Source organism: Pimephales promelas, chromosome 9 (assembly GCF_988280905.1).
Source record: "Pimephales promelas chromosome 9, fPimPro1.hap1.1, whole genome shotgun sequence".
NCBI lineage: Eukaryota > Metazoa > Chordata > Actinopteri > Cypriniformes > Leuciscidae > Pimephales > Pimephales promelas.
In genome coordinates this window covers 21,752,062-21,778,892 of record NC_142777.1, presented here as the reverse complement: position 1 = coordinate 21,778,892, position 26,831 = coordinate 21,752,062, and the positions used below count along the sequence as shown (strand labels likewise).

The 26,831-nt window shown below is 37.3% G+C and overlaps 2 protein-coding genes across 4 annotated transcripts in view; one reads left to right on the top strand and one right to left on the bottom strand.

The window, feature by feature from the left end:
- Window positions 1-20,602, bottom strand: part of ints6l (integrator complex subunit 6 like) — a 26,625-nt gene extending 6,023 nt beyond the window's left edge. The window contains exons 1-10 of one of the 3 annotated variants that reach the window (XM_089134862.1): window positions 20,533-20,602; window positions 18,158-18,243; window positions 17,963-18,040; window positions 8,584-8,733; window positions 6,723-6,812; window positions 6,401-6,584; window positions 5,712-5,840; window positions 4,428-4,591; window positions 2,435-2,587; window positions 552-684 (exon numbers count right to left, since the gene is read on the bottom strand). In XM_089134862.1, the coding sequence (XP_088990988.1) occupies window positions 552-684; window positions 2,435-2,587; window positions 4,428-4,591; window positions 5,712-5,840; window positions 6,401-6,584; window positions 6,723-6,812; window positions 8,584-8,733; window positions 17,963-18,040; window positions 18,158-18,243; window positions 20,533-20,587 (1,222 nt within the window). In that variant the 5' untranslated portion in view covers window positions 20,588-20,602. Of the gene's footprint in view, window positions 1-551; window positions 685-2,434; window positions 2,588-4,427; window positions 4,592-5,711; window positions 5,841-6,400; window positions 6,585-6,722; window positions 6,813-8,583; window positions 8,734-10,178; window positions 11,911-17,962; window positions 18,041-18,157; window positions 18,244-18,329; window positions 18,469-20,532 lie in introns of those variants that run through there. The other 2 variants (XM_089134861.1, XM_039665721.2) reach the window with 2 other exon arrangements.
- On the top strand, window positions 20,537-26,831 carry mospd1 (motile sperm domain containing 1). Its single transcript, XM_039665718.2, has 6 exons — window positions 20,537-20,671; window positions 24,108-24,387; window positions 24,478-24,553; window positions 24,651-24,883; window positions 26,161-26,322; window positions 26,401-26,831. The coding sequence occupies exons 2-6, from the start codon at window positions 24,234-24,236 to the stop codon at window positions 26,430-26,432; spliced, it is 657 nt and encodes a 218-aa protein (XP_039521652.2). The 5' UTR covers window positions 20,537-20,671; window positions 24,108-24,233; the 3' UTR covers window positions 26,433-26,831.

Sequence of the window (26,831 nt, the reverse complement as noted above, 5' to 3'; positions counted from 1 at the left end):
AGCTTATTTTCCTCATTTCTTATCAGATATATGAATGCATTAATGAGAGAACAATTGCGTGTGTGAATTAATTCTACCTGGCAGTGTCTCTCTACTAATAGTGGACCTGTGGGTTTTAGTTACTAAGTTACAATCAGACAGTTGACTGTAACCATTAACTTCCATAGTAGGAAAAAATACTATAGATGTCAATGGCTACCGTCGACTGTCGGGTTACCAACCACTAACTACCATGAAAGAAAATCATCCAGGTTTGGAACGACTTGAGGGTGAATAAGTGATGACAGAATTTTAATTTTTGGGTGAACTATCCCTTTAAAGTCGAATAGTCTGTGCAACCCCAAGTGGACATATGTATAAATGTGTATTGTGTGTTTATTCCTTTAATGATTTTACAATTTAGAATTGTCTTTTATTTTTATATAATTGTCTTATATCTCTTTATCGTGGCTAAACAAAGCACCACTGTTGGCTATAGAAAAAAAAGTGTATGAATAATGTAATGTATAGCATATGGTCGGGAATGTGCAACAATGAGGAAACACACGTACCGAGGAGTGGCAACAGGACGGGATAGTTGTAAGGCATAACGAAGAGGTTGACACAGGTGAGTGTGGTGCTGGCCTTTAGGTAGCCGAACGGGTGTGCTAGATCGCTGTGTTTGCCGCTGCAGTTCACAAACACCTTCACAGAGGAGAGGAGTTAGCATTGTATAGTGTCTCCTGAGAGCTCAGCTCCCACATGAAGCTGTTTCTCAGAGACAAAACTCATTTATCAACAGATCATTAGCTAAAACAGTTCCTAGTGTGCTATAAATGCCTCTAAATGCTTCTAAATGAATGTGCTATATTTAATTGATCTACCATTTACCTTGTTTTCGTTATATGCTCTATAGTGAGGCAAGTGATATTGTTACATTGTAACCATGGCCAAAAAAAAAAACAGACACAAACATTAATTATTATTTTTTTCTTTTAGATGGGCTAAATGAATGTATGATGCAAGAAGGAACAACATATCAAAATAATGGACTTACAGAAACCCTTTCCAGGTATTGACTAAGGTATTTATAGAATGTGTACAACAAAATAAAGCATGGAAAAACACTTCAATTTTACCGCAGTACAGTCACCTCCCTTTGTGTAAGTTCTTTCTAGAAACTAAATGGCCTAGGAGGTAATAGCTCTTGAGAGACCATTTATCAACATTTCATAGAAGATCAAAATGAACCAAAACAAATGCATAACATTATTCCATCTCCAAAAGTAATCATGTCCTTCTCATGGCCTTTTGAGTCATAGTCATTATTTTTTCAGGTTCTTTAGGGCCGTAAGAACATTTTGATGAGTCAATTAGAAAATAAAATGCTGTTGCTATGGCTTTGAGAACTGCTGCAGTCCAAAAGAGCCCACCTCTAAATCTCTATGATATTTTAGTCCCTAGATATGACTCGAGTCCCTCATGAATAAAATGCTACATCGGATGTTTGCATTCAGAACTGCCTCCTAGCACTTTCAAACTCAAAACAATCTATATTAGGGTTTAATTCTACTCTACTGCACTTTATTCGGACTACTCTCATACAGAGGTATTGATAATATTCTTTGCTCCTCTATAATCAAGTTTCCTCTAGTCTAATTCAATTTAGATAAACATATTCTGACTGAAATACTGTAAGAACCATGCACAATCTGTATTAATGGACGGACATCAGGAAGGAAATACTGCATAACCGTTTAATGTCAAAGACAATTAATGAACTGTTCAAAAGTTTGGGGTCTGAAATGATTTTTAAAATATCTTATGCTGACCAAGGTGGCATTTATTTAATAAAAAAATATTGATATAAATTATTATTTAAATTTTAATAATTATTTAAATTTTCAATCATTTATTTAATATATTTTAAAATTTAATTTATTCCTGTGATGCAAAGCTGAATTTTCAGCATTATTATTCCAGTCTTCAGTCTTACATGGTCCTTCAGAAATCATCCAAATATGATGATACTTTTATTATTATTATTATTATTATCAATGTTAAATACATTTGAAATATAAATACTTTTTTACATTATAAATACTGTCACATATGATAAATGAATGCATCCTTGCTGAATAAAGGAATTAATAACTTTACAAAAAAAAAAAATATTACACACCCAAAACTTTTGAATCCCAAAAACCCACAACGATATCTCATTCAAACTACTGCTTAACCAGTAACTAAATGCAGGACTTGACATGTAATTTGTGATGTGCTTTATACATTATCCAGTAAATATGGAAAAGCTAAACACCCACTGTTTCTTTCTGCTCTTTTAACACCATGATATCTATTCACCATGAAACTCAGCTCTACCTCTACAGCAGTCTGGGGGATGTGAAAGATGGCATGCAAAAAGATTAAATAATTGTGAGAAAAGGTGTCCCACCTGCCAGCACATGTGCGGAGATTTCCTCTCCAAGATGTACTGGGTAAGCGGGGACGGCTCCAGCTCATACTTGTCAAAAGGCAGCTTTTCAATAACCATCGGTTCACAGTCGACACATGAAAACCTCACCATTGGATGGGAAGATCGAGGAGGCTAAAGAGAAAAAAACAACAACAACTGTTAAACAGAAATCCTCTGTAACACATTCTCCACAATTTTTTTTTTTCATCAGATGGCCAATTCATCCTGTATTACAGCACCATGGGTAATGACCCATGTGTTACAGGCACATGACAATACAAGCTGTTCATTCCCTGAGCTGTCACAACACCCTGACTGAACACTTAATAAACCAATGGAAAAAAATGAAATATTAAAAAACAGCCTTTTAATCACTTATAATCAAAGCTTAATTAGACATCTTTCGAGGCCAATGTGTTTGTAACTGCACCCAAACCCATTGTACTACTGATTCACAATATTGCATACATGACAACGGAGATGTCGGGAAGGAAATGACCTCATGTTAAGCTAGCAGTAAGTGCTAAAGCTCTGGTGAGCTACAGCAGTCTTATTCTGCTGGCAATGTCTCTCACAGTGCCCACGAGCTGAGCTGAGCTGTGGCACTTTGGCATGGTACCAGCTGCTTTCTCTACAGTGTACTGTCTAAGAGAGAATAGACAGTGAGGGGGTGGGAAACCTCAGGACAGTGAAGCCTTTCCTCATGTTACCACTCCTTTCAGCTCTCTTATCTTCATCCACATTCATTAGCACTATTTCAGCAAGATGAAAGCTAACCTTTAGTTTGCAGAGGTCATTACCTTTGGCTAATAAATTGCTAAATCCACTCGGCTTGCATGAGCCAATGCTTATACACCTATCAAAACTCCTAGTACATCCCCATTTTAATAAGCAGAAAGAAGCTGACTGAAAAAAGAAATGGCTGACTGTCTGCCAGGTCCCAAAGCTCAGCAGAAAGTCCTTCTGTGCTCAATCATTAAATATTTTAGCCAAATTTATAGTGTTTTCAGCTAGATTTAACACATTTTTACTATGTTATCCCCCAAATCAGTGCAAAAAATGTGAGAAAAGTCAGACTGGGCGAGTGTTATTTATATACTATTATAGTTTTTATTAATATTTGGAATTAGCTTTTATTTTCATATTTTCCGTTTCCATTTTTTTATGTGATTTTTTCTTTTTATTTATTTATTTTCTTTTAGTTTTCAGTTAGTAATTTTACTATGCTTCAGCTTAAACTTAGTTCAGTCAGCTGCCTACGGAACATTTTTAGTTCTATGGTATTGCATAATATCTTATGCTAGGGGAAAACCTCTTTTCTACAAGATATTGAAGACAAAAATTATCTTTAATTTTGAATTAATGTAAAATGGCAGCATGCAGACATAGGCAAGGCGAGCCCAGATTTAAGTTTTCCCCTAAAAGTAAGATATCACGCAGTACTCGTTCCCTCTTCTAGATAGAACCGTGGTTACGTTAGTAACCGAGTATGTTTTAATTCAATTTAAAGGGGCGATTCGCGAATTATTTAAAAAAAAGCTTATGACTAGAGAAAATTAAGAAAAAAAATGTCCTTATGTAACATGTAGGGAAAATTCAACACCCATAATGCACTGGGGTCGATTTTCCATGAGAGGTAATGCAAAAATGCAAAAGAATGATCTGTAGTTTTCACAAAATCCTTTGAGCTGTCAATCCAGCTGACTTTTGCAAACGGGGATAAGTGAACGCGGATATCTGGGTATAGGTAACATGGAGAAAGTGTACACATTGTTCATTTGTACAATCACATGGTAACAATACAATGCTGGTTGAAAATCAACAAATGTATCTATTAATATTTCATTTAATATATTTAATTATATTTCAGATTTATTTCGATTAACAAAAAATCTTTTTAAAAGGTTTAGTTGACAATAAAAACGAATTCCTTGACTCTGCAAAACGCTATTTTGCAGGTTTTAAAATTTACCAAAGTGGGGGAGTTTTGGTCAGGCCAGAAGGATTCTGGGATTGGCCAGTGACCCACAGGTACGCCTGTCTTGGGGTTGGGCCGGACGTAAATGAGCTTGTGGCAGCTGTGCCAGGGCTGCGGACTGAAGGACAACGAAGGACGGGCTGGATCCACAAGACCATCTGTACAAAAAGAAGAAGATCATTGTCTATTAAAAGGATAGTTTTACCAAAACTAGTTTAGTTTAGTTTCACCCTCATGTCGTTCCAAACCAGTAAGACTTTTGTTCATCTTTGTAACACAAATGAAGATATTTTTAATGAAATCTGAGAGCTTTCTGTCCCTCCATTGACGGTCTAAGCAGCTACCACTTTGATGCTTCAAAAAGTTCATATAAATTGTAAAAGAGTGGTTTAGTCCAAATTTTCAGTAAAGACTCAGTCGCTTTATATGAAGAACAGATTTAATTTAGGATTTTATTCACATATAAACATTGATCAGTGAACATAAACAGAAGCTCCACCAAACCTGCTGCATAATGCGAGAATGAACCTCATTGGTTCTCCTGGAAGCTAAAATCATCAAATGTGCTGCATAGCACGGGAATGAACCTCATTGGTTCTTGTTGAAGCTACTGTTGAATCAGATCGAATGCATTCATATTATGAACAGCAGCTATGCTAATTATATCCCATCTGCTTTTCTGCTGTCATCAGTAAATAGCGTTTTTCAGTTCCAGTTTGTTTCCAACCTCACACGGAGACTTCAGATGCCCCAACACCTGCAAATAGACGACTCAACGCCAGCGATATATTAGGCCCTAAATTAATACATGATTGACTAAATGTATTTTTCCATGTACATTTCTGAAATACACTTTCTGTAAAGCTGCTTTGAAACAATATGTATTGTGAAAAGCACTCTAAAAATAAATTTGAATTTAATTGAATTGAAGCTCAAAAGTGCTGCGTAACACACAAGAATGAACCTCATTGGTTCTCGCACATCAAGCGAACATGCTGGAAAGAACATGCTTTCAACTGATGTGTGAGTTGATGAAGGTTTATCAGTGAATAAATGTCCAAATTAAATCTGTTCATCATATAAAGCGATCGTGTCTCTTCAGAAAATAGACTATATCGTGAGGACTAAATTGGACTAAAATATCTTCATTTGTGTTCCAAAGATGAATTTGGAAGGACATTTATTGATGACAGAATTTTTATTTTTTGGTGAACTATTCCTTTAATTATTTTTCCAATAAGCACAAAACTTACATGGAAACACATTATCAGTACTGACCTTCACCTATCAAAGGTGGATCTGGACCGCTCTTCTCAAAGTGTATTACAACTCCACTCCAAACCTTTTGGACGAGAGACTCAAGACACTGGTTCAGCATCCTTTGTGTCTTCACGCAGTAAGAGCGGCCTAATAGAGAGTGGGTGAAAAAAAGAGAGGAAAGAGAGATAAACAAGCAAAATCTGCAAAAAGTAAGTCGCTTTGGATAAAAGCGTCAGCTAAATGAATAAATGTAAATGTAAACTTCAGTGCATAGGTTGAAAAAAAAAATCACAAGTCGCTACATTTTCTGAAAAGACAGATAATTCGTTTTGAATTAAGCAATCAAAAAACTGCACTTTATTTAATGTCTTCACTAGAATGATGTGAACATGCGAGATGGAGAAGAGATAATTGTATCTGAGCGCTGCATTGAAGAGAAATCACAAAATAACAGACATGTAAGGGGGCTGACAGATTAATTGCAGTTTTACAGGGACTGAGATGAAAAACAGGACTGAAGCACTTATGTCTAAAGGACCATTTAAAGCACTTTCGTGGAATCCAGGCCTCATTAATCAAACTTAATGGTTGATTAGATAAATATTTTAACCTGTATTTTACCACCAGACCTGGGTTTAAAATATACACATTTAAATTCTAAAACTGTTTGGCACTGAAACGTAAGATTGTTAAACCCATGGATGTACCTCCAGTGACCTCACACATCTGGGTAATAGCAGACTCATCAGTGGGCACACTGCCTAGCTGCTCGCCGTCGGGCACGGCTATTCCTGGCAGCCGCAGGACCAGGGCGAAGAGTCGCTGGTCCCAGCGGAAAGGCTCCTTTGTCAGCTCACTACCCGGCAGTGGGGAATTCAGCGGCAGATGTAGCTAAAGGAGGAAGATAAAACGAGAAATTACATGACATTGGGGTTTATGAGAAAGACACACTGCCTGCAAAACTTAACATTATACATGATATAAATGGACAAGCAAGTCTAAAACTGGTTAAAAATATTTGTCCCTCACCTCCTCAGCCACCCCAGAGCTGTGCGTCAGTTTGTTACCATCTGTTATCGTAATAATGACCGATGGCTCCAGAAAGAACGGGTTCCGACCCTAGAAGAGAGGACATCATTTCTTAAAAAATCCAAAATGCAAATAAAAAGAGATTTTTAGGGTCCTTATTTCTGTGATCTTCTATAAAATGCTAAAATCTTATAATAAGCAGTGAGGTCCAAAAATCTGACCTTTCCTTTCATCCATTTACCAAACTGCTTGTCTAATACTGTATGGCTGTGTGATTATCAGTAATATTGTGAAATATTATTACAATTTAAAGTGACTAGTATCCATTTTATTTTATATTAAAAATGATCCCTGTGATGGCAAATATGAATTTTCAGCATAATTACTCCAGGCTTCTGTGTCACATGATCCTCCAGAAATCCTGATTTGCTGCTCAAGAAACATTTATTATTATTATCAATGTTGAAAACATTGTATTTAATATTACTTAATATTAATGTACTTAATGTACTTAATATTTTTGTGGAAATAGTGCTATTTTCTTTGATGACCATCATCTTCATTTGTTGGTTTCATGAGGTTTCAGTTGTTAACATCAGTTAACATGGACTAATGAACAACACTTCTACAGCATTTGTTAATCCTAGATTAGTTAATCTCAACATTTACAAAAAAAAGTAGGATCAAAAGTTGTACCTGTTAACATTAGTTAATGCATAACATTAACAACATGTTTTAATAACTAACTCTGAACAAAGGTCAATAAATGCTGTAGAATGTATCTTTCATTGTTAGTTCATGTATTAACTAATTTTAACAAATGAGACCTTATTGTAAAGAGTTACCAAAATTGTTTGTAACATTATAATGTCTTTACTGTCACTTTTGCTCAATTTAATGCATCCATGATAAATAAAATATTTTAATTTCTTAAAAAAAAATGAATCTTACTAACCACAACCTTTTGTGTAACAGTGGTGTAAGTAAAACGATTAACTAAAAAAATGGCCTTTCAACAGGAATTTCAGAAAGGATCTTTGTTTAAAATTTTACTAAATCCTAAACCTTGGTTTTTGATCCAGGTTTAACTTAATTCCTACACAGTTCAATGATATGAGGTAGTAACATTAAAATTGTAGTTAATACAGTAAACGGTTGGTGAGTGAATTCAAGATGCATTCTCTCTGTCCATACTGCAGGGGTCAGCACTCAGTTATACTCACCCTTGCAGTACAAACTGAGCATGTAGATTAGCACACTGCCTGAGGGTTATCTCTCAAAATGCATGTCTCCAGTTTGAGCTAATCCATGGTCTTAATGTGTGCCTACAAAGTATCTGAAAATTCTGAATAACAAATCAGCCAATTGCATGTTTGATGTTGTATAAAAAACACACACAAATTAATTTAAGGTGATAATTTAGGCTGTGAGGTGATACAAAATTGTCTCTGTAATCGCTGCATGTTGCTACATCCATTCCCGGGAAAAGAGCCCCCTGTTACTGCCGATGAAAGCATACACTACAAAGCCTCGCTGAATGGATGGTGCTGCTTGAAGCTTTTAAAGCTTTGGACTACAGAACATTTTCCCATATGTTACCTGGGTCACTCTCATGCCTTCTGGAACACTTTAGATATGCTGTGAAATGGTTATTTTTGTGTAATGGTTTCTTTCCAGCTACTTTCCAGAGAAGGAACATGTTGATACACACACTGAATGAGTTCTGTGGTGGTTAGTATTCTTATTATGTGAGGAGACGGTTCTTATTATGCTGCATGCAGAATCCCCAGGAGTAATTTGTTCTTCATTTAATAAAGATTGTTTTGGCCTTCGGAATACTGAAGGGAGATCGTATTTTTACCTGACCATAGTTGTCGATGCCAGAGACTAGTCTGTTGAGATTTAGCAGGTCAAAGGCAGCGCGGAGAGCGTGACCCAGTGTAGTCAGTCCGGATGCCTGCAGGTTCTTCAGCTCACTCATGAATGTGGCATGATTCTCTTTCCAACCCGCCTACCATATACAGAGACACACACACACACACATTATGTGAAAAATAATTCCATGTAACATTGGGAATATCAATCATTCCGAGAGTGACATTTATACAATGAAGCCAAGATGTACACTAGTGTTCAAAAGATTGGGGTCAGTAAGATTTTCTAATGTTTTTGAAAGGAGTCTCTTCTGCTCACCAAGGCTGCATTTATTTGATGAATAATTTAACAGTAAAACGGTAATATTGTAAAATATTATTACACATAAAAATAATACTGTTTTCTATTTGTAATTTATTCCTGTGATGTTAAAGCTGAATTTTTTTAGCATCATTACTCCAGTCTTCAGTGTCACATGATCCTTCAGAAATCATTCTCATGCACAATATTTTTGTGCAAAGGAAAACATTGATTTTTAAGGATTCTTTGATGAATATAAAGTTCAAAAGAACAGCATTTACTTGAAATAGAAAACTTTTGTAACATTATAAATTCTGATTATTTAATGCATTGCATCCTTGCTGAATAAAACTATTAATTTATTTTATTATTATTATCATTATTTAATCTTACAAACCCCGAACTTTTAAACGGTAGTGTGTTTGGACAATTAAGTCACACTTAAAAGTAACAAAATAGCAAACCAGGTAAAACAAGAAAAAAAACATTTCACAAACGGAAGCTTGCAATGTTTTCAATGATCAAATAAAATATAATGATAAGAGAAATATAAATATAGATCTACAGTTTTAAATCAAGACCGAACAGTATTTGGACTCTTTTTCAAGCTGTCAGAAGTTACTGGAATATGTTCATAGTAATGTGACAAAAAAACAAAACAAAAAAAACCCTAGCATCATTTATTTGCAAATACCACGTAGATTTTTTTTAATCCACATTCATATAGGCCTATTTTATATTCTCCATAAAGGGGTCATACAATGCCATTTTCATACAAGTTAATTTGGTTCTTTAGGGTCTAAATGAGAAGTTTGTAATATGCTTAATATATACTTTGTAATAAAATTCTCATTAGTATTGTAAGAAAACACTAATTTTATCTGGTCAAAAACAGCTCTGTTTTCAGCACACCATTTCAGTGCATATGCCTTTAAATGATAATGAGCTTCACTTACTCCGCCCCTCTGTTCTGCGGGAGTGTTGCCTTGACAACAGTTGATGGTATACAGTATTTTGGAGTAATAATGGCAACAGGAGTCTTTGAGGACACATCTGTCGTATAAATCGTATCAGTTTGTACCGGAATCGCACCCAGAACAAGATGACGGCCAATTAAGGCTCGAAAAGGACATTTCTGAGTGGTTGGTTAACGTAATGTCACTTTGATCTTGTGTACTGGCAGGGATTATGGATTATATTGAGAACGGCGTACATAGAAAACATTCCATAATGTACCCTGAGTGTAAACGTTAACAAAGGTTAATCAAATTTTACACTCACTTCTTCTGGAGGTGCAGCAGGGACGTAGTCGGTACTGATTATTTTTTAAGGAGCAGCTTCTTAGCAAAGCTTTATACTGATCCTCGTTTATAAAGAATTCTGATGAGAAATGACTCGCGCAAATATGAAAGCATTGTTCTGGGTGCTCGTATGGAATATTTCCTTCAAAAACAAAACTCAGCCACTGTGTCTTCAGCGGTTCAGATTTAACGCCACAATCGCTTAGACGCCATTCTGCTCCAGCGTATCGACAATAGTGGACTATGACGACAGCTCGCTCAGGGCGGGTCTGTGTTGAAATGCTGCTGTCAATCAACAATCGTGGGAGGGGCGTTGAGGGAGGGGAAAACATATAAAGATATTGAAACAAAAACAGTGAATAGATTTTTATCATTATATGATGGTTGTATACAGACACTGCCAACACACATTTCAGTACAATCAACTTGAAAAAGTGCATGTACCATTATATTAAGTGTCCAAATACCTTTTAGGCCTCTGTATGGATTACTAAAAACATAAACAAATGTTATGCAAACTACACAGTAAACAGAAGATCCATCCTAGTATCTGTCAATCACTGGTAGCTTTTCTCACTCTTTCGCCAAGCGAAATTAAATACCTTACTATTAGGCTTACAGCCATGATCAGCCAAGCACAACTACACTACCTAAACGTCAGCTGCAGACACCAAAGAAGGGTGGAAATACAGTCAGACTCTCAAGACCCAAAAAGTCCACATAACAAGTTTTATAGAGTATCTGAATGAGCAAGTATGTTTATGTCCTCTTGTACTTGTACATGTGTGCATGTAGAAGAGAAGCCACAAAGCTCCGCTACATAAGGCTTGACTAGTAGATTTACTATCTTTAAAAGACATTATTGTGTCTGTCCCTGACCCACATTACCCCTCCCAGTAGAAGAATAGTCATTACTTTACTGCTCACCCAATACCAAAACCAAACAAAAACAACAAAATAATGAGTTCAGACGCTGAGAAAAGAACCAAGGTGAATAGTTCACTAAATCTGCTTTTATAAAATGATTCCCGATCCACATAAATTTACTCAGTGTGAATAAATCAACACATTACAAAAACCTGTATACATTGTAAATCCCCACAAGGGAGAGAAGACTTAACCGGTCAGATCCCGAGGTGGTTGAGCTTCAGATGTGTGTGTGTGTAGATTTATGTTCATTGGGAAGCATTCAAGAACAAAGCAAACAGAGATTTGTCAGGGGCTGGACAGTGTATGTCTCTATCCATGTATGGAACAAAAAAAAAAAGAAAAGAAACCGTTCAAGCAGTAGCTCTTCTAACTGGCACTCAATAATTCAAGCAACAGAGTAATTCTATTTTTTTTCCCCATCCGTCTTTCTTTCCTTCTGCATTAACAATTTATTGGCTCTGAAGAAGTGTGACTGCAATCAGACTCTCCTTTAATCACACGCTTGTCCAGCAGGGCAGAAGATGGGAGAGAATAAGGAATGTGAATGCTGAATAAGCCAGGAAAAAGGATAATAATTGTAGCTTTAACAGAGGAAATGTAAACTCAAACCCTTCTTTAGAGAGTGAAAACCTGACGGCAATCCAACGTAGGAAAAGAACAAACAATGTAATCCACATATGAGTAAATCTCACGGAACCATTGACCACATTTCATCCCAAAATCAAAATGAAAAAAAAAATAGCAATTATATTTTATATGAAGAATTACTAGTATGTACCTAATGTTGTATTACTGTTATAATGTAATATGCATAAATGAATGCAGCACAACAACTACTTTCACAATGTATAAATATTTTTAGGAGGAAAATGCACTTATTGTCTTAATGTACTTATTGTAAAAAAAAACAAAAATATGTCATAAAAATACACCTCAGTTGTCCTCATTTTGCTTTAGGCAAAAATATAATTTCTTATTTTGATTTTGAGGTAATATATAGCCCAGGTATCATCTTGAGAAGAATATATGTCCTGCCAGAGCAGAATGGAGAGAGCGATAATATTAGATAAACATAAAGCTGTTTTTCAGTTATATACAGCATATAAAGCATTTTCTTTTTTCTGCTTTCAGAATCAGCATACCATAAAAAAAAAAAACCTGGCACTGTCTTCCCTTTCCAAAAACAGGACAGGTGACAAGACAAATGAGCAGTTTTACATAAACTGACAGATAAGGAGATATTTCTTGTTAGGCTCATGTTCTGAAGAAACCGTAAGTCTATATAATATAAATACAGCTCTTGTGATCTGAGGGGCAATCATCACAACAGAAAGGGCACGTGTTGACCCAAGGTGGATTCACATGAGTTAAGCGACTGCCCTTTTGGCCTGAGTATTATTGCAGGATCAGGTTGCCTTGTCCCCGGTTTTAATCTCTTCTACTGCCTAAAGGTTGAACTGATCGAGGATAACCATTGAGCTCGGTCACACACATCCACCCAGTAGAGTGACATGTCTGCGGTCTGAAGGGTGGTGCTTGTCATGTGTGATGATAAAGACCAGGCAGGAACTAAAATTGTCACTCTAATGGAATGAGATCTGGTTAACCAGCCAAAGCACTGATCAGAGGGACCATCAGGCTCATGACAAGCTCAAATACATCTCCATTTTGAATTTAAGTGAACATTATCCTAAGACAACATATTCTTGGTGATCTCCATCCTTAATCATCGACATGTATAGTGACCCAAAGCAAATAAAAGCTTGATTATATGTTCAGTTACAATATCTGTTATGAATGAGGTTTAAGGGGGAGGAGCAAAATTGTGGATATCTGAAAAAATATTTGGCCTGCCTGCCTATCTGTCATGAAGAAAGGACTACAACCACTCCCACTTCACAAGATTCAGAGCAAGATAAAGAATGAGGCAGTCTACAGGATAAACATGGCAGAATGATAAGGCCACGGGACTCACAGACTAGATATTTCTGGGCTACACCAAAACATTTGATGTACTGAATGTATACTGAATGTATGATGTAAATGTGCAATGACTGTGAAAGCTATTTCGATAATACAATGCTGAATAAAGTCGTAGTTTTTGTTATTTTTGGACCAAAATGTATTTTTGATGCTTCAAAATATTCTATCTAACCCATTGATGTCACATGGACTACTTTGATGATGTCTTTATTTCCTTTCTGGACAAGGACAGTATATCGTACATACATTCTCAGTGGAGGGACAGAAAGCTCTGACTAAACCTAAAATATCTTAAACTGTGTTTCAAAGATGAATGGAGGTCTACAGGCTTGGAGTGAGTCAATGACATGAGTCATTAATGACATCATTTTCATTTTTGGGTGAACTAACCCTTTAAGTCACTTAAAATATATAAATTTAATTGCATTACAAATTTTCAAAAATAAAGTGGGATCTGCAAACAAATGATGCTAAAGATTTTCTTTGTACTAATTTGTGCATTTACTTTTAACCAACTGGGTAATTTTGGTGGATGTATTAAGTCAATTCTGCTCAAGTTTACACAGTAGTCCAATCAGAGGAAACACAGGTGTAGCTCATCACATTAACTATGATTAACTTTGTTTTAAAAGTATAGTTCACCTAAAAACTAAAATTCCTATATACTCCTGTATACCCACCCTCTTGTCGCTCCAAAACCATTAGACTTTTGTTTATCTTCAGAACACAAATGAAGATACATTTTTAAACTCTCTCATGATTTTTTCCATGCAAGTCCACACAGCCAAAACTTTCACAAACTAAAATGTACAAAAAAAGACATTGTAATCTAAATAATTTTTTTAAAAAAACATAAAAATTGATTGATGTACTTACTAGCCCATCAAATATGATAAAGATATACTTACTTGACGATCAAAAGTCAATGAGGTTTTAAAGTGTTGGTTGTGTGGACCTTTCAAGTTATTTCATAAAATTGAGTTTAAACAACTAGATTCACACGGATTACTTTAAGGATGTCTTTATCTTTCTGGAGTTTGAAATTGATAGTTGCTTATGCTGTCAATGGAGGGAAAGCGCTCAGGTTTTATTAAAAAGATCTTAATTTTTGTTCTGAATGTCTTACAAGTTTGAAACGACATGAGGGTGAGTAATTAATGAAAGAATTTTCATTTTTGGGTGAACTATTCCTTTAATATGTTTACATTGTTTGTATCAAGCAAAAATAACATATTGACCTGGGCCTCGTGATATAAACCACAAATGCAGTTGTATTGCATTTTGCACGTTTCCTCCATTAATCAAAGACAGAAACAACAAGTCTACATCAAAACAAATTAATTTCATTCTACAACCTATTGCTTTAATGATAAGCAATCTAATGGACAATTGATTAAGAAAATTGCAAAGGGCGAAAACTTTGTCAACTTCAGAAAATAGGCAAGGCTAAGAATAATGTTCTGCTTGGCCAGGGCTCAGACAACAAGAGAGGCACACAAACAGGAAAAGAGAGCTTTGTAAAGGACTGGAGGCTCACTGGAGCTCTTCACTGTTTAGCTGCTGAAAATCTCATGAATAATTGACAGGAAATAAAAAGGCACTCTGTCAGACACAGAGGCCAGATTCTTGCTTGGCTGGTATTTGCCCAGTGTATGGGTAAGCCTGGGCGCTAATTTTGAAGCACTGGTTGGCTTCAGTAAGTTTTTTTTAAACAGGAGGAGCATGCTGGCTACGAATAGTTTAGAGAGGGCTAAGAGCTTATGTAACAGGGTGGTTATAACATCTCGTAACACTTTAGCATCTCAAACAAAGATAATGCACATTCTCATCAAGAAAGTGGCTAAAACATGCCGTATCATCTACTACGAATTATGAGTGCATTGTACCTGGCTATAAGCAGGAAATGTAGGACTTTAGTTAAAGAGTTAAGTGTCACTTGGAAGACAGCCTAAGATTATCTTGGATAAACTAAAACAGGGTGGGAAAACTGCATGACAAGCAGTGGAGTAAGAAAATCTCCCAAGAGAGTGACTGGCTGCTTGCCAGATAGTCCATACTAATGAACTGCTAAAGAGCAAAGCTACTTTCATTGTCAATGTCAAACCACAAACAAAGAAGACAGTAACCCAGACAGCACCATGTCACATGTACATGTCAGAAAGTGCAGACCTCGATTCAAGCACAGGCTGGGAAAAAGAGTGGACGATACTTTGAAATTAGGCTGGGAAAAGTAACTATATCCACAATTCCCATATCCAATATAAGAGAACTGGCACAGCAGACTAAAACAGATGATGGCTGAATGTGGGGGTGAGAAAGGTCTGAAAAATTATTAAGGAGTTGTTGTTGTTGTTTTTTATTCAACTGGATTTGACAGGTGTGTGGTTTTTAAGCACGCTGGTAAACATATGCACTCTAAAGTCGCATTTTGGTGAATTTTGCAGAACCAATGAGTTTTTACTTGCTGTTTTTTATTTTATTTTATTTTATTTTTTTGACAAAATATTAATTTGCAAATGCAACCGAAGAGTTTTAGCATTTAATGAGATGTGCATTATATAGCCTATACATTTAGGCCCTGTTTTTACACAAAGGGAAAACGCAGATATTTGCTTGCGCTTTGGCCTCTCATTTTCACAAAAACTCAGGTTTTATCACTGAAAACAACTATTTCTAAAAACTTCGGCCAAAGTGGAGATTTCTGAAAACGCTGGTCATGAGGTGTCGTGTCAACAGGGAGAAATTGGGTTTTAGGTTCTCTCTTGTCAATTCTGAGGTTTCTGATTGGCTTGCATGGCTTTATCCTTCTCCCTACACTGCCGCCCATAGGTTTGGCATAGTTATTATGGCGCTCGACAGCATATTTATGTGGGTGTGTGCACAATGTTAAATGTCAGCTGTTATGAAAATAACTTATGTAAAATGACTACACTCTGAACTATAGAATTTTATTGCAGGTGTGGTGTGTTTCTCTGAAGGACTACAGAAAACTGCCTCTGATTCACAAAATGCACTGGTTTAAAATCATTTGTTTCTATTGGATACAGAATCCGTGGGAGACTGAATCAATGCAGGACTTATAATGCTCTGAAAATTCTGGAAATGTGACAGCAAAGACGTTCATATAATGCATGTTCTCGCTTTGGTTCATAAATCAAAAATATATAACTAGGTCGCTGCAGTAATTATACCGTGAGAACTTTATTACATAATAATAGCTGTATTATAAAGTTTTGGTAACACAGGGTCGCTGTTACATAATATATATAACATGTAGTTACTGTAGTAATAACTATAAATTATGGATAATTACTTGCAACTAACCCTAAATCAAAGTAAACCCTAATGCTAGTTACGATATGTAGTTACTATAGGGTTATGAATCCTGCAAGTGCGTTACTTAATATTACTCAGTACTCAAATGCACAATTACAGTGTAACAAGTATCTTAAAATAAAGTGTAACCATTTTTTATATACATTAACAATAATGATAATTTAATAATAATCATAATTTTGAAACCCAAACTGATCAGTACTACTGTTTTCCACATGAAAATGCAGGGTGATCACTGACAGTGGAGTTGAGTTAGCTTTTGCTTAGCTCATTATGACAATTTTTTATTATAAAGATTTGAACCTGGCCCCTTGTGTACTACAAATTCACACCACAAGACTGTCATGACACGCAGTCTAGGAAGAAGTGCCAGAACGCCCCTGAATGTAATACATGCAAGTCTAGTCGTGCCCTTGTGTCTTAGAATGATCAAGTCATTCACTAAGCAAGTACGACTACAAGATGACGATCTTGCTCATGACGACCATAACATTTAGTTAGTATTCTGAATAAAGAGATTTGTTTGCGTACAATTAACGCATATGCCTGACCGTTCACCACAACAGTAACTTGTCCACACCATCATATGGGGGAATCAACTTCCCCAACATATGGAAACTATCCCTCCTAATACAAAATGCCTCCTAACCACTGCACTAGGTTTGTTTTACGTCAGTATTAGGCATATTGTACTTGTAGCAATTGCTTGTATTTCCACAGGAAGCATTTATTTCCTAGTTGTTAGTATAGTAGATTACATCATGCTTGCCATCTGTTGTGCAAAATGGTCTCATACACGTGATCTAACTTTAAATCACTAATGGCTTAAATGAAAATGATGACTTAGAGTGAGAAATTAGCAATCATACTTGTATAGGAATAGGCTATCTGATGTTCAAGTTTCAGTGACCAAATGTAAAATGACAGCATACTTAATCACCTTTCACCTGGGTGTTTGGTGTTTGGGAATTTGAAATATGAATGGGAAGGAGGTGAATGTACTTGCGAATGGAGAGGGAAGGAAGTTTATGCTTGTTTTCAAGGGCAACATACAAGCTTATCTCCCTCGTCAAGAGCAATGTAAAACTGCAAAGCATCTCCTGCCTCATTTGGTTATTGGTGGCTATTGCACAAATCAAATCGTGTTGATTTGTTTAGGCTACAGTGACCAATCAGAATGCAAGAGGAGGGCACGAGCTAGAGGGCAGGATGCTTGTCCAATCCGGGCCGAGTTGGCCCGCGCACGCGTCATGCACTACGTCACAGTGGATAATAAATCTCTCCGCCTCCATCTCAGCGCTCGAGAGCATTCCCAACACAAAAGCAAAATGTCCGCCATGTTCAGAGGCTGCGCTGCTCCGGGTCTGCGGATATTTTAACAAAAATTAGTCGTTTTCGTCACCGGGAGGCCGCCCGACCCGATGCTACAAACCAGAGGGACAGTAAAGTCTCACTGTCAGAAAAAATATCTCCGCTTTAACCACATATAAGCACAATTTAGTAGTATTTATTTACCTTTACGCCGTATGGTGGATCATCGAATGTAACTAGCATGTACCTGTCGCCTCTACTAGCCGGGTCTCGGGCACGCAGCTGTTAAAGAAAACGAAACAATAAAACATTCATTCAAACTGATCCTGTCATAGGGATCCTTAACTTTAACAAGGAACAACAGTATGCTGAAAAAGTCGGGGTAAAATTATGCTTTACCTTCATAAAGATCTCAACCGCGCCTTTAGCAATGTCCAGATACGTCGTACCCAAATAAGTGCGCTGATTCATAGAAGCGGACGTGTCTATCAGGAAAAGTAAAATAGGCATTTTTAAAATGTATAGATATACGTCTAGATGTTTGCTAAAATATCTATAATCGGCATATGACCTATCTTGCGGCCCTGGGCATGCATATATGTGTGTATATATTTTGTTATAATCAGACCCCCCCAAAAGAGGGTCGTACTGCCACCCTTTGCAGCCGCCTGATTCTCTATCTGTCTTTTCTGAGCAGTGCTGGGCTCGCGCTGTTAGAGAACTTCTCTTCCGAACAGACCGAAACGCCTTCGCCCCGCCGCTGCCACGCCATTGGCTGAGCTGAGACGCGAAGCCACGCCCACCCCTGTATAAATATGCAATGAGGTCGTGGAATGCCTCTTATCCCCTCAGTTCTCCGTGCACGCTGAAGCGGACGGAGCCCTATCGGGAAGACGGGGATGTGTGTGTAATTTGTGTAATGTGTAATCTATTTTTGCCTTTTAAAGGGGCCATTAATGCTATTATATTGTGTGTTCGACAGATTTAACAAGTTCACATAAAACCTATAGTGTCTGACTCATGGAAAGGGCAACCCCCTCCTTTCTGATCTCGTCTAGCTGTCTTGGTGGGGGTGGGGAGTAGCTTGGGTTCCGTGTGATTTTTAGAATAATTGTGCCTCCCCCTGACCATCGAAAAATCCATCTTCGCCCGCTTTCCCCTCCTCTTGTTTATCTCGTTTTATAGACCTGACCATGGGCAAGCGCCATTAATACACCAAACCGCCCTAGACCGTGACAACGAGCGGCGGTCCAGAAGCGAGAGGGAAAGCAGCGTTGTCAGGCACTGGCTCCTCCTAAATCGTGCTCCTCGGTTTCCGTGGAGCGTCGCTACCATGGTCGCTACACGTCATTTGATTTTGTGAATGTGAGAAAGGCAAGGAGGCTAGGCAATCCCGTTCACTAGTCACAGACACTGAACGTGCGGCGGTACCTCATACATTTGCAGACATTTACGGTGTTCACAAAGATATTTACTCTGCACTATATTCTCTGCAGGGAATAATCTGTAAACAAGTGTCGATGACAGCACCTTATGATCGTTCGGCCGCATTTTTACATAACTACAATTCAGTATCTTGCTCAGGGTGGGCAACGTGCCATTGGAGAGATGATCTACCTCTATCATCTATTGTAGAGCACATTCCGCTGTATTGTGCACGGGTTACTGTTTGTTATTTTCGTGTCCTGATTCACAACAAGGGCATATTTTAAAGTGAAACTGTCAGTCATGTTCATTCATGAACTGCCTTTGCTATGTCCCCACCCAGGGGCTTAGGTCGTCCTATTCTTTTTCCTGTTTTCAGTTCTGTAGTCGGAAAGTGTACAAGCGATGACAAATGTTTTGATTATGGGTCGTGTCCTATATTTTTATTTATTGAGTCTGGTTGTACTTGTATTGTGCCCTAAGAAGGCGGTGGTAATTGTCGTCTGAATGAACATTCATTTTAAAGGGCGTGTGGGTTTATGGTTTCTTTAGATTTTTTTTTTTTTTACTTTAATAAACTAGAGAGACTACTTGCTGTATGTTGTGTTGTCAAATGCCAAGATCAATTCACTGGGGGTATTAAGAAATCGCCCAAACTGAAATTGTTTTATGGCGGTTTTCAAATTTCATTGCTAACATGATTTTGTTTGTGTGTGTGTGTGTGTTAACGAAAAGCTTCATTTGAGCTTTGCCTTCACCCAAAAAATAACAAAATACGTCACACAAAATGAGAAGAATATTATATTGAAAACGATGCAATGAAACAGAAAGGTGACTGGGTCATATTGCTCAACATCTCTTTTGTTCTGCTGGAGACAGGAGAACGAGTGTGTAAGCTAATGATAAAATTGTTAATATTTTATGGTGAATGCTAACTCACTCCCGTTACCGATATATACAATCTCACCGTTTCCTTTTTCTTTGTCAAAAATACGCTGCAAGGGCGCTTTGAATGCTGGGATACTGGAGGGGTTAAGGGATTCCGCCAACGTCTTCTTTGACTTAAATTAGAGTTAAACAAAATACTTTCTGTTATTTCTGGAGTTTGTTCTCAGTAAATGCATTCGGAAGATAAATGACGTTTCTAGGTTTACGTTACCGTTTACCCGTTGCGAAAAGTATTAAAGCGACCTTTCCCTTTAAGACTTTTCACGTACGGGTAAACGGTAACCTAGAGAGTAGTAGCTAGCTTTATAAGCATACAACGAACGATAAACGTAATTTATCGTCCGACTGCATTTACTGAGAATAACTCCAGAAATAACAGAAAGTATTTTGTTAAACTCTACATGACGTCATAGAAGACGCTGGCGGAATTCCTGAAGCCCTCCAGTATCCCAGCATTCAACGCGCCCTTGCAGCGTATTGTTGACAAAGAAAAAGGAAACGGGGTGGGATTTGAAATAAATATCGGTAAACGGGAGTGAGGTAACATATATATTTTTTTACTGTTTTCGGTGTATTTAATCTTTCAATAGCTACATTAAACAACGCACTATTGAACACTGCCATCTCGATGTTGCAATATTGTTATGCTAGCATGATTGTTGGTTAACGATACCAGCAATACGTCAACATCCAGTGAACAATACTTTATGTTAAATTACTTTAGCAAGTTACAACTTGCAAACCGAACCCAGTTTTAAGTGCTTTGCAGTTAATTAACGTTAACGTTACTATGGAAAAGTCGAAATGGCAGAGTTTGATAATTTTAGGCAAATAATGTTACTCTACAGTACATCTTTCTTGCATTTAGTTTAACATTAGACATGTAAATGTTTTGCAGTTAAGAAATACTTGACATCACATTTGAGAGCGGAAATCTACGCTTAATGTACATGTCTAATAAAATATGAATGTCCAGTTACATATAACTATCTCTGCTAATAAATAGTCAGCAAAACTCAATAGCCTTCAAGAGGACAAAAGGTCTGTCACGTCGTTATCCGATCTCCTGGAGACATTCTGTAAGAAACACGTCAGTCATTTGATGGTGATTTTAATAATATACAGAAGACATTTAAAAAGGGTTTTTAGCGTTTGGTCGGGCAGTATTTTTCTTACGTGTCTGATGGGTTTATTTCGATATTAGTTAAACCAAAGTCCATAGTCTTTGGAAAAGCCATGTTAAATGGATCGATCTGTCATCATTGTATCTGCCAGCTGTCATGCTGTCATTGATCTCATTGGTATGATGTTAGTCGGTTAAGTTTGACGTTATTTATTTATTTTATTTTGCTATGTATCGTATTGCGAAATCCTTGAGTTTCAGACGAATTCAGTAAACATGGTCACATGACTAGCCACGTGGAGGTGGAACCTTGTTTTTTTATATATAGATATCTTGGCCATCATCCATAAATATTTTATTACATTGACACTATTATCAGATTATATTGACACATGGCTTGCTGTTTCATGTTTGCGTTTACTTCACTTTTCTGAAGCATCACTTGATTATTCTCATGCCACAAATAAGTTTGTGAGAAAAAGTTGTTAATTACCATTAGACATATTCAGGTAATCTTTATTTATACCTCCTGTTGCAGTAGCTTTCACCTTATTTTGTTTTATTACAAAGATTTTGTCAACTTGCCCAGCACTGCACTACTGTTGTTGTTTTTTTTTTTTGTACAAAAATGACCTTAAGATCAAATATTGACATTTACAAATATAACTATGAAATATAAAGGCCTAATAATATATTGGTTTAGTAAGTGCATAATTAAAATAGCAGCTGAAATCCACTGTAAAAAAAAGAAAAGAAAAAGTGTATACTTTTTGCGATTGCACCCTGTAGTCTTGGTTTTGTTTATGTTTTTTGGCATGAGTGACAGATGAATCTGTGCCAAAATAACTTTTTATTATTATTTTTTTTTTAATTTGCAGCTTTTGGCTGATATAGGATGTGTTTTGTCCTCTTGAAAGTTTTTTTTTTTATCTTAGCTATGCAGTATGCACAATTACGTAGTTAGTTATGGTTCATTGTTTAGCCATCAGAACAGACCTTGTTTTTTGGGTTACAATCCACCATTCAAGGACATCTGTGTTGTTGGTTACAGTCCTGCTCAAAAGTCTGGGTTCAGTAAGATTTTTTTTTTTTGAAAGAAGGCTCTTTTGCTCACAATGGCTGCATGCATTTATTTGATCAAAGATACAGTAAAAACAGCAGTTGTGTGAAATATTATTACCATTTTATTTACTGTTTTCAATTTTAATATATTTTAAAATGTGACAAATAATCACTGTTGAAAATAACGGTGATGCATTTTTGTCAGGATTCTTTGATGAATTGAAAGTTCAAAAGAACATGATTTTTTTTAAAAATAACATTATAAATGTCTTTACTGTCACTTTTGACCAATTTAAAGCTTCTTTCATACTGACCGTAACATTATTTCACTAATCATATCCTCAGCTTAAGGGAAAGTGCTTAGTACTAGTCAGGTAAAAACCACTCTATAATTCTCGGTTACCTCCAAAGAAAGACGTGCAGCCATCGTCGCTTTGTATCAAAATGGCCTCACATGGCAGGAAATTGCTGCAAAGGATATTGCACCTGAAAGAGTGAGAAAGACTCCTGAGAAATTGGCTACAGAATCATGTCACCACCAGAGCAGAACTTGCTCAATATTTACAGCAAGTGGGTGTAAGTGCACAGTGAGCCCAAGACTTTTGGACAACGGCCTGGTGTCAAGAAGGGCAGAAGGAAAGGCACTTCTCTTCAAGAAAAATGTCAAAAACAGGATGAAATGCTTCAGGATTGATCAGCAGAAGACTGGTGCAAAGTTATTTTGTCTGATGAAGCCCCCGTCTGACTGTTTGGGACATCTGGAAAATCTATTGTTTGGAGATGAAAACAAATGCCTTGAATTGTTTCTGTGTCTTGCCAATAGTGAAGGATCTTGAAACCATCCAAGGGTGGCTCTCTCAATTCTGCCCTAAAACACTGCCATAAATAAAGAATGGTATCAAAACATCCAGCAAGAATAACTTCTGCCAACAATCCGGGAGCAATTTGATGATGATCCGTGCATTTTCCAGCATGATCGCGCACCATGTCACAAGGCAAGTGTGATAATAAAGTGGCTCAGAGATTCTTTACATTGAAATTGTGGATCCTTGGCCAGACAACTCCCTGGATCTTAATCCCATAGAGAACCTGTGGTCAGTACTCAAAAGGCGAGTGGACAAGTAGAAGCCCACACATCGTGATCAACTCCGAGCACTACGAAAGGCAACTATAAAGATAAAGATGTGATCCTAAATTTAAAAGAATAGCAGAGTTCACACCACAACTATAACGGTAACAGCACAGAGCCAATCAGAATCCATCCTGCTTTAAAGAGCTCAAGCATTTAATGTAGCAGACGACAAAACTGCAGCACGTACTTTGAATAAACAACAATATCGTGCATTGTTGTGGACCAGGTCTTACTAATCAAGGTCTTACTAGGCAAACTAGAAACTTCCAGGCTAAACTCTGCAGGACAGTTTGGACACCCCTGTTGTGGACGCTAATATAGTTACTGTTATAGTTCTCTTCTTGGTGCGAACAGGTAAGAATGGGTTGCCATCAGTCAGGATTTGACCTTCAATCTGATATCCAGCATGCCAGAGTGAATTGCAGAGGTTATGAAGAGGAATGGTCAAAGCTGCAAATATTGACTGCATTTGCTGAATGTTTTTGCCAAATAAAAGCCTTATGAAATCCTTATCATTGTTTTCCAGTATCCCATAGAAACTCGCAAAAATCTAGCAAGTTAGTGTCTTTCAGTGCGTTTTTGTGTTATTATCATGACACACTTTGTTATTTATATTCCAATGAATTGTAATCAAAATGGCCCAATTTCTGTCATTTCAGAGGTGAACGTCATGCTGCCAAAGAGCTGAACTGGCTTCATTTAGAACTGGATCTCTGCACCGTTACACCCCGGAGAGGGAGTGGGAATACGATAAAGGGAGGAGGAAGTGAGCTCAGCTTGAGCCAATGCAGAAGCAGAGCCGGCAGCCTGACCTAGTGGAGGGAAGCCTTCCAGTGTTTGTGTTCCCCACTGAGCTGGTGTTCTACGCAGATGAGCAGGCTTCACATAAGCAGGTGCTCACCCTCTATAACCCTTATGAGTTTGCTCTTAAATTCAAAGGTGAGTCGTACATTTGCGTCGTTAGCACCCACGAGAACCTTCTTTGGTGTGCTGTAGGGGTTCCTTCCTCACTGCTTGTTGTTTCATCAGTTCTGTGCACAGCTCCAAACAAGTATGCCGTGGTGGATGCCACTGGTGCTGTTAAACCGCAATGTTGCGTGGATATGTAAGTTTCCGAAGCTAACACTATTTTAACAGAAAATGATTCATCTGATTTCACGGAACCTTTCTCAACCATTGATTTCTTGATTTTCACCAAACAGCGTGATCCGCCATAGGGACGTGCGGGCCTGTCATTACGGTGTGATTGATAAGTTCCGGCTGCAGGTGTCCGAGCAGAGTCAAAGGAAGGCGCTGGGCAGGAAGGAAGTAATGGCGACTCTGCTGCCCTCCGCCGCTCAAGAGCAGCCCCAGGTCCGGCCCCAGGAGGAGGAGCGCAGGATGAAGGAGCAGCTTGCCGACAGAGTGTTCTTTGAGCAGACTGCATTCCAGACAGGTGCCTTTTACAGTCGACATGAATTCACATCCCTGGTTCTTACGGTGAATGATTCATAGGCGCTTATGTTTCTGAAGAAAAAGGCAATGTGGAATGTGACTTTCCCGGTCTTTTAAGCTTTCTCAATTATTTGAAAAATCGTACCTTTCCAGCAACCATTTTTTCAAATCCAAGCAATTCACTAATGCCGGCGTCACACCAAAAGACATTTAAAATCTTATAAGATTTTCAAAATGTGAGAGACCACAAACATGAGGACAAATAGTTCTAGATTTAACAGTTTTGCTCCTATAGTGTGTGTGGTGTGCTACGTACACCTCACGTATACATTTTCAACCAATGACCGTGAAAACGGGAAATCTCGCAAAATCCCTCGAGACTTCAGAATAAATTGTTTAGTACTAGGCAGATAGAAATGCCTATGATAGTGTTCGGACATCAGGATTTCTGATCGTAAATATGAATTTGAATTCAACTCTTCCTCTGTGACGTTGTTATGTTGAATATTTAATTGGAGATCAGGGTGGCTTGGACGTTCTTCCGAGCAGGTTCAGTCACTTTTAACACACCTGATCAAATAATCTGTAAAAACATCGAGATAAAAACTTCATTTAGGATTGTCAGAAGGGGAGAAATCGGCCCCGGATATCTTATGGTGTGGCCCCAGCATTAGAATGAAATCATGTCCTAATTTTTTTTTTTTTCATTGTTGAGTATTATGTTTTGAAATTCTGATTTTTTTTATTTGATTTTTTTTTTTACCGCCAACGTTTTCACTGGTCCCACAAAAAAGAAAAGGGAAAAAAAGAATGATTAGTAATTATATTCCTTCAGTTTCAATTTATTTTTTATTTTTTATATTATCTGGAAATTATATTTAGATTTTTACTTTTTTACATTTATTTTTCTTTTACATTTCCATTTTCTTCTACACAGAATTACAATTTCTTTATAATTTTTTTTTTTTTTTTGCTAAATGAAATTTCCCAGTGTATTTTTGTATTTGTTAAACTTCTTTCATTAAATGGATTTTTTTTTTTCTGATTTCAAAATATTTTTCTTGTAAAATAATTGCTGCTGTAATATAACTCATAAACACACTTTTGTCTGAAAACAGTAGCACACAATGCAAAACACTGATTGGCCAGCAGGCCTTACTAGTCAGTTTTAATGTAAAGCTCCCACTGGGTGGCATCAGAGAGATGTATTATATTTTATTTTTGGTGGTTTTCTTTCATTTTATAACCATCTGCTTCTTCCTTCTTCTATTGGCACAGAGAGCCGTACAGCATCTGGGGGTCCCAGCCTCCTTACTGTCCTTTTAGGCCTGGTGTGTATGGCAGCCCTCATGCTCCCAACTCTGGGAGAACAGGAATCCACAATGCCTGTCTACCTCCACTTAAGTGTTAACAAGAAACTTGTAGCTGCTTATGTTTTAGGTAAGTTGCAAAGATGCATCATATTCCCAGTTTGATTGTATTCTGCACGTTTTCATGGTAATTTCCCATGTTGCACAGGTCTTCTCACAATGGTTATTCTGCGCACTTGAAGTGCTCTTGGAAACAATCTTGGAAGGAACTATTAAGATGATGAGGGGAGATAAGGACATTAACAGCCAGGAGGGTTGTGAGGATGGAGGGAGTATGTCTGGGAAACTCCCTATAAACAGGAACTAACTTCGACGCAAAGATCCATGGGCAAGGGGAGGGGAGCGTTCTGTGTTTACAGGCCCAACACTGACTGAGCTGGCATTAGGTCCGGCTAACTATTATGTTAAATGGGAGGGGTGTAGAGGAACTTGAATACATGAAATTAAATGTGTTGTTATACATCATATTCAGTGTCTGTTGATTTCTGTTGTTTATTTCAAGACTAAAAATGTTATGGTGTTTGTCCACTGCTTAAACCTTATATCACAAAAAATAAAGTAAATTGATTTGTAAAGGCA